At 33.5% G+C, this 8,704-nt stretch overlaps 1 protein-coding gene across 5 annotated transcripts in view; it reads left to right on the forward strand.

The window, feature by feature from the left end:
- Positions 1-8,107, forward strand: part of MAP3K7 (mitogen-activated protein kinase kinase kinase 7) — a 76,330-nt gene extending 68,223 nt beyond the window's left edge. For 3 of the 5 annotated variants that reach the window (XM_027774803.1, XM_027774804.1, XM_027774805.1), the window contains 3 exons: positions 1,654-1,715; positions 3,192-3,307; positions 5,410-8,107. In XM_027774803.1, coding sequence (XP_027630604.1) covers positions 1,654-1,715; positions 3,192-3,307; positions 5,410-5,590 — 359 coding nt within the window. In that variant the 3' untranslated portion in view covers positions 5,591-8,107. Of the gene's footprint in view, positions 1-899; positions 962-1,653; positions 1,716-3,191; positions 3,308-5,409 lie in introns of all 5 variants that reach the window. The other 2 variants (XM_006156116.3, XM_006156117.3) reach the window with 1 other exon arrangement.
- The last annotated feature ends 597 nt before the right edge of the window (positions 8,108-8,704 follow it).

An 8,704-nucleotide genomic window follows, 5' to 3' on the forward strand; every position in this document is an offset into this window, starting at 1 on the left:
ACATTTTGCATGATTTAAAAAGAGACAAAGATGTAGAGTTTGATCATAGGGTCAGTTAAGATAAAATTTTACATATAAAGGTCCCATATCATTGTTTTGGTTTGATTTTTTGCTTTGTTTTTTTTTTGTTGTTGTTGTTGTTGTTGGTTGTTTTAATATTTTTGCCAGAGGGTGTACTCACTGGATAGAGACAGAGAGAGAGAAAGTGAGAAATAATCCCCTGGAGGATGGCCCCACCACAGCCTCTTCTCCATTCTCCTCTTGGGATTTTGGGCACACGTGTATTCATGCCTGGCATAATTTTGATGCCATCAGGTCTGAGACTCAACCCATGGCCAACCATGTGAGAATCTAGCACCTTAACTACCACACCACCTGCTGCCCTCCCCCGCTTTTTTAAATTGCCAGAGGGCAGATGCACTTGCAGGGATGGAAGAAGCATCCCCCTTGGTTGGACTGGGTCATGCCGCATCTCCTTCATAGCTCTATCCTACTGGGATTTGGAGCTCACATGCTCACTTGCACACATGCCCAGGATGTTTTTTAAACTGCTAGGGCTGAGATTCAAACTGTAGTCAGCCATGTGGGATCCAGCTCCCTTAACCACTAAGCTATAGGGCACCAGCCCACCTTGTTTTCAATTAAAGGCTTACGGAGTTTAATATATTGTATTTTGTTCTGTTTATTGCCTATTTAAATTATACATATGAAAATACTGTATTCTAGTTATTTGGTTGAATCGCCTCTTTTCACCTTTAGAAATAAAAATAGACCCTTTATTGTCAATAGCAATAACTTTTATTTAACATGTATTTAGGGAAAAATATTTTATACATGCTTTTTTTGTGTGTATAATTATTTGTGACAGAAAATAAATTTTTAAAATTCTTGAATTCCAGATACCAATGGATCAGATAACTCCATCCCAATGGCTTATCTCACACTGGATCACCAGCTGCAGGTAAATTTACCTTTTTCTTCTTAGAGATTTTATCTCTAAAATGGACAGTTGTTTTCCTGTCTATCATTGTGGTCACTTATTCATGCTTTTAAGGTTGGCCTTTTAAAAATGTTTTAAATAAAAACAAACAATTTTGTTAAGTTAATCAGATTTAAAGTTGGCGTGATCATATGTTCTTATCCTAACAGTCATCTTAAAATAGTCCCATACCTTTGTTCCAAATTGTCTAGTGTAACATTTTCATTCTTCAATTTTAGTGCATTAAAATATAAACTCATGTAAAAAATGTAAGTAGTACACTTTGATGCCTCGTTATGAGTCTAAGAGCTCTAAACATCTCGGTGCCAGCAAGTGGCATGGTGGTTAAGTCACTAGACTCCCACATGACTCCCTTAACCACTAAGCTATGGGGCACCAGCCCACCTTGTTTTCAATTAAAGGCTTACGGAGTTTAATATATTGTATTTTGTTCTGTTTATTGCCTATTTAAATTATACATATGAAAATACTGTATTCTAGTTATTTGGTTGAATCGCCTCTTTTCACCTTTAGAAATAAAAATAGACCCTTTATTGTCAATAGCAATAACTTTTATTTAACATGTATTTAGGGAAAAATATTTTATGCATGCTTTTTTTGTGTGTATAATTATTTGTGACAGAAAATAAATTTTTAAAATTCTTGAATTCCAGATACCAATGGATCAGATAACTCCATCCCAATGGCTTATCTCACACTGGATCACCAGCTGCAGGTAAATTTACCTTTTTCTTCTTAGAGATTTTATCTCTAAAATGGACAGTTGTTTTCCTGTCTATCATTGTGGTCACTTATTCATGCTTTTAAGGTTGGCCTTTTAAAAATGTTTTAAATAAAAACAAACAATTTTGTTAAGTTAATCAGATTTAAAGTTGGCGTGATCATATGTTCTTATCCTAACAGTCATCTTAAAATAGTCCCATACCTTTGTTCCAAATTGTCTAGTGTAACATTTTCATTCTTCAATTTTAGTGCATTAAAATATAAACTCATGTAAAAAATGTAAGTAGTACACTTTGATGCCTCGTTATGAGTCTAAGAGCTCTAAACATCTCGGTGCCAGCAAGTGGCATGGTGGTTAAGTCACTAGACTCCCACATGACTGACCATGGTCCAAGTCTCAGACTTTTAACTTGAAAATCACACCAGGTGTGTGTACATCCAGCCCTAAATCCCCAAGAGATTGGAAGAAGGGATTATAGTATGGCCAGCCCCTTTGGAGGGTAATTTCCCATTTCTCCTCTCTGTCTCTCCAGCAAGCACTTGTCTCAGGTGGCAAAAACCTTTAAAAGCAAAATAAAAGAAAAAGAAGAGGCTTTATGTATAGCAAAAAAGCATTCCATGAGAGGGTTTTTGTTTGTTTTGTTTTTGTTTTTTGTTTGTGTGTGTGTGTGTGTGTGTGTTTGGAGAGGTCTTTGCTATAGAGCGCATGCGCTCACCAGAAAGATACAGAGGGAAAGAAAGCAAGAAATCACTCCCCAGGGTGTATAGTCATGCCACAATCCCTTCTCCTCCATTCTCCTCTCAGGATCTTGGGCACGCATGCACATGTGCCCAGCATGAGTTTAAGCCACCAGGTCCAGGACTCCAACTGTGGTCAACTACATGGGAGTCCAGCAACATAGCCATTACTCCAACTGCTGGTTCCTCCTGAGAGGATGTTTAACATTACTACCATCTGAGTAAATGCAATGAGCTAGTATGACATGTCTATCCAAATTGCTAAACATTGAAAAAAAAAATAGAACACCAAATACTCATGAGTCCATTGACAAACTGGATTGTTCATACACTGCTGGTGGAAATATAAAAGGATAGAATAATTCTGGAAAATAATTTAGCATTTCTTCAAACATTAAATGTGTAATCGCCACTTTGGAAAAAAAAAAAAAAGGAACTATAAACCTATAAACATCATTTGGTATAAGGGAGTCTGGTAACCTGAAATGTCCCTGAAATGTCCTACCAGTCATGGACCTCTGTAATGACAAAAATGATAAAACGGCCATGTGTAAATTTAAGTTCTGAGTTAACGCTGACAGAAAGACACTGAGATTTTCTAGGACTTGGCTTATACTTCTAGAAGATCATTGCTTTAGTGCTGTAAAAATACATCATGGTTCCCATCTTAACTCTCAACTTGATAACTGAGATTTGATTTAATGTTTTAACTTCTCTGATTTATTTTCAGCCTCTAGCACCATGCCCAAACTCCAAAGAATCTATGGCAGTGTTTGAACAGCATTGTAAAATGGCACAAGAATATATGAAAGTTCAAACAGAAATTGCATTGTTATTACAAAGAAAGTAAGTTATCTTTTATGAATAAGCACGAAAAGAAGTTAGTATTTTTAAGTTTGAAACATGGTAAAGTGCAGAATTTTTTGAAAACTTGAAATCTTGAAGTTCTTAAAATGGGTCATTAAGTATATTACTAATGAGAACATTTTAGAGTCATGTTTTTTTAAGTACCCTTTGACCATTTTTCATACAAAACCCAACCTTTTGTCTATATCATATTATAATAACACTAAGGGAAATAAGCTGGTGTTTTATACCCATGCGTTTGATGTTCTCAGAGTTTTAAAGTTAAAAGCTGTGTAGATCTATTGTTATAAAGACCTACAGATTTCTTGTTAATAGGTAAAATAATTTGATTTATTAACATTCAGTTATGATTTATATTAGAGACATTTTGTAGAATATTTTTTCCGGGTGTATGTTTAGGAGACTAGGGTGCTTAGGGCTTTATGTCATACTTATGAGTGTTTTCTGGGGACTTTATTAACCATATGTATTTTTCTGAGAGTCATAGAAGCTGCCTTCCTTGAACCTTTTTTTAAGAAATCCCATACAATTCTGTACTACTGTATTCATGGTTCTTTTTGAAAAAAGTTATCTTAAGCATGACTCATGAAATTTTATATTTATAAAGCTGATTTATGGGTTGTAACCAAAAGGAAATGTAGGAAAAAAAGTTATAGCAGCAATATGTATGCATGGTAATAGAAATCTATTAATTTTAATCCAAATTAGTGAAAATTGTTGTTTCCTGAAGTAATTTGTAAAAGGTTTTCTGTTTCAGCTTCAAAAAAAAAATTAGTTTTATCTCAGTTCACTGATACAATTATTTAAATAAAATCAATTTGGTATCAAAAGGAAGCCTAAATAGGGCCAGCAGGTGGTATGGTGGTGAAGGTGGCGACTCCCACATGGCCAACCATGATTTGAATCCTGGACCTGGTGGTTTGCTTTCTCACTTTCCCTCTCTCTTTCACTCTGTCCTCTTTCTGGTGTGCTCACACATGACCTGTAGCAAGTTAAAAAACAATAATGATAATAAATAAAATTAAATAATTTTTTATTTAATAAATAATTTTTTAAAAAATTAAAAAGTAAGCATAAGTAGGAAATTAAATGCCAGAGCTTTATAACGATGGAACTGAAAAACATACTTTTTTTAGCATATTGTTTCACATATTTAACCTATACTTTTGTCCATATTTTATCTAAAAGAAGAGTTTTATGCTCGAGAAACAAATGATGGATGGGGGAGTGAGGGTGTGAAAACTATGACAGTTTTAGTCAATTATATATAAATACTGTGAATGAGATGTATTGGGTCATTGGAAAAGTCATAATGCATTTTTGCATAGAAAAATAAAACTGTAGAAAAATACCATGACTTTTTCAACAACCTATTATTATGAAGTATTTTATATGAGGACTTTTCAATTAATTTTTCATTTATATCTAGTAACCTTGCTTTAGAAGTTAATGTCTTCCAAGTAAAAGATACTTTTAGAAGTTTATCAGACTATTTAAAACTGAGGATCTTTCCTGAAAAATGTTTGCAAATGTAAGAGATTTCAAAGTGGTACTTCGTGTAATTCTCATTGTTTTAAAATAAAGAGATTTAAGTTGGATAGCATTTATTTTAATTAACTTACGAGTGTTTTATTAGTTCCCACTTTGCACTGTCAGTAAAATAGTATTGTGACTTCGGGATCTGAATATGACTTTGTGAGTATAAAAGCAGAATGTGAATAATAATAAAAACTTAAAGTGTTATTTTTCTGTAGCCATATAAAGCCTTTGCCAGCCTTTTTCCTTCCATCCTACACAAAAAGAAGATACCAAATGAGGTTTTATTTTTACTTTTATTTTACCATTTTATCTGCTACACTAATTATCTAAGTAAAGCTCCTTATTACAAGAATTATGTTTGTATGGTTACACCAGAAGAATGGGTGATAATTTCCATTCTGATCCGTAATTATATTTGAGTAGTATAACTAAGATGTGGAATGATAGACCCAGAATAAATTAACTAAGCTTCTGTCATCAGCTAGTAAGGCATGAATTTTTCCATTGTGTATAATATTTTATTATGTGGTATTTGTTTCTAGGCAAGAATTAGTTGCAGAATTGGACCAGGATGAAAAGGACCAGCAGAACACATCACGTCTGGTACAGGAACATAAAAAGCTTTTAGATGAAAACAAAAGCCTTTCTACCTACTACCAGCAATGCAAAAAACAGTTAGAAGTCATCAGAAGTCAACAGCAAAAACGACAAGGCACTTCATGATCCTCTGTGACTGCTAAATTTTAAAATATGCAAAGAAAGACTTTTTTTTTAAGGAACGAAAGACCCTTATAATGACAATTCATGAGTGTTAGCTTTTTGGCGTGTTCTGAATGCCAACTGCCTATACTTGCTGCATTTGTTTCATCATTTATTTTCCTTTTCTCATGGTAGACGTGCAATTCCACTGTCTTCTTGCATAACATGGGTGGTGTCTGTCACTTGGAAAAGCAGCAGTTCTCATCTTCAGAACAGAAGCCGTGAACTGTGACTGTATATGCATGCTCATTGTGTGAAGGCTAGCCTAGCAGAACACGGGGTATCAAACTAGCTGCTGTGGGCAAACAGCATCCTTTCTTCCATATTAGCGGTGGAACCTCAAGAATGATTTTGTTCTTGTATCTCATCTCAAAAACTAACACTTTTTTTCTCCAAAAAATGGTATACACCAAGTCAAAGACAGGGTATTAAGAATCTAGAATAATTGGTGGTACATTACAGACATATAGCACCTTTAGGGATGGTACACAGTGAGGGCTTTGATGCCAGCATCTTTGGATCAGTATGGAACTTAGTTCCATCCATAAAATATTTTAAGGTAAGTGGTGGCTGCTTTATTTAGTGAAAGCAATTTTACCAGATTTCCTTAGACTAAACTTTGATTATGATACATTGAACAAAATGGAACTCCCTTTTCTTTTTTTCTAAGGCATAAAGACTTTTAATTCTGATTGTGTGTATGTGTGTTGAAACTGTAAAGGTTTTATTACTAATATTATCTCTTAAAGGAAATTAAAAGGAAAAAAAATGACCCAGCTTAAATGATCATTCCTTGTTGAATTATTTTACCATATATTTGAAGAAACTGAAGAGAAATAGTGAAAAAATGGAAATAATCACTTCAACTAAAAAGCTCGAACTTTGATTTCTTTTTATGATCCAAATGAGGAATAAATTAGGCAAATCAAGAGTAATGGAGAAGTTTTAAAAGTACATATAAATTCATTAAGTAGCCTACATATCCAAGTGTAATAATTGATTTTCCTTGCAAGCTCATTAAAGAATGCCTGCTGCCTTTCAACACTTTTAAGAGAATTTCAACACTTATAAAGAGAATATTTATATTGTTAACAATAACTTTGCTACCGACCTTTAAAATAGCTTAAAGGTAATAATAAAATGTCATTGAAATAATAGACTATTCAAGCTCTATTTTTTTCAGTTGGTATTAAACCACATTTTGATACCAGTACAGGGTATCTTTTAAATAAAAGGGTATCATCAGTCTCATTTTTATAGCATTAATGTTTTATGAAGAGAAAATTTAAAATGAAAGCATAATTGCTCTATTAGAATTCTATCATGATTGTATTATAGTTTTTGCTCTATTTCAGATAAGCAAGTTGATCTAAGGAGTTATCAAAACTCTTCTTAAAAATGCTAAAGCAGGTAACTTTTTCTTCCATTATTTTTTCTCCCCCACTGTGTTTTTAATGAATTCCTTGTGTATACAAGCAATAAAGGTACAGACGGTTTGTAATAAACTACATCTTTTTTAGCTTCTTCAAAATCTAATATTAGAAAGCTTCTGGGAACTAAATGTCTTCCATCACCTAATTTAAATAAAAGGGAAGTTTAGTTGAAACTGATATTGGGTACAACATGTTAATATAAAGATAAAATTGGCATGAAGGTAACTGCAGGCTAAGGAAAAGCATTTCATTCGTAGCATTGCTGCTTACATGTCCATCTGTCACTCTGCTAAAAGGGACCTAGTGACTGTTAAGAGGCTTTTCTGATTATCTTAGAGCATAAACTGTCTAAGCTAAAGCTTGACTTTTCCGTTAGGATTTAGCATTAGAGATTTCAGATTTTATTTCTAGTCATTGATAAGTTTTGCTGTATCATAATACACTTAAAGGAAATTTTCTTATTGTTACTACATATAGTCATTTCATAAAAATATTCACATAGGCAAATGGAAGAAAATATAGATTTTAGTCATGGTACCAAATGCAGAAAGGCTGTCTAACAGTTGCTCGTTTGTTTACAGTAAGTTCCTTGGGATTTTCAGTGCTGTAGTTGTCCTGGACATTGAGTGCAGTTCAGCCCTACTTGATTTTTAAGGAGTTGCCTTGCCAGGCTCATACTTTTAAGTCCTGATTATCACTGAAGATAGGAGAAAAGGATACCAGGGATAATTAAAATCCATAGCCAGTTTGGTCAGTGCTCAACATCAAACCTTCAAATAGAGATTTTAACAAGGAGCTGAACTGTTTGTTATTCTAATTGTATGATTTATTCTAATCCTCATTTTTGGGGTGGTAATAGTGGACAGGCACACAAAATGGCTTAAAATGCCCCAGATTAAGAAATTCCCAAACAATACTTAAACAAACTCTTAATTATATTTTATTCTTGCCTCCAAGGAAAGAAAGCACATTTAGAGGGAAATATTCTTTCCTAAACATTGCTTTTCTGGGTGGAATAAAAAATCAGTTAAGAATATTTACCATGTAGTACACAGTATATTAAAAAACTTTGTTTAAAAATTGTTTACAAATGTTGGACTATTTTTGCCAAAGTATTTTAGAGTCTTGCATGTCTTTTTTACTTCAAGTCTCTTTAATGCTGATGTTCCCAGTTTCAGCACCTGCTTGTAGCCAGAGATCATAGGTATTCCGTGTGAAAAACTTCTGTTTCTTTCTGTAAGTGTGTATAGTTTTCAGTGCTCAGCTCCTTTCTTCCAGTGGTAGTAAGTTCTACTTTTATTTCTGTCATTCAAAACATTTTATGTAAAATAATGTAATGCAGAAATGCTTGTGCATATTGTAATTGAAGGAAGCTTTTTAGATTTATTATTGTTTTTAATAAAATTCAGATTGTTATTCTAAACTGATACATAAAAATGGTGAATGGCATATTAGCAAATAAGCTGGGGGGTGTTCTGCTCTAGTGGCATGTTTACCTGACACAGAAACTAATAAAAACTGAAATTTCAGTATGATTCTAATATCCAACACTGCTGTACCATAATCATGATTGTTTGAGAGGCTGGATGATTGTCTAGTTAACACGTCATCTCCTCTGGGTCAAAAAATTGGGGATTAGATGGGT

This window comes from Tupaia chinensis, unplaced genomic scaffold (genome assembly GCF_000334495.1).
Source record: "Tupaia chinensis unplaced genomic scaffold, TupChi_1.0 Scaffold000478_3, whole genome shotgun sequence".
Lineage (NCBI taxonomy): Eukaryota > Metazoa > Chordata > Mammalia > Scandentia > Tupaiidae > Tupaia > Tupaia belangeri.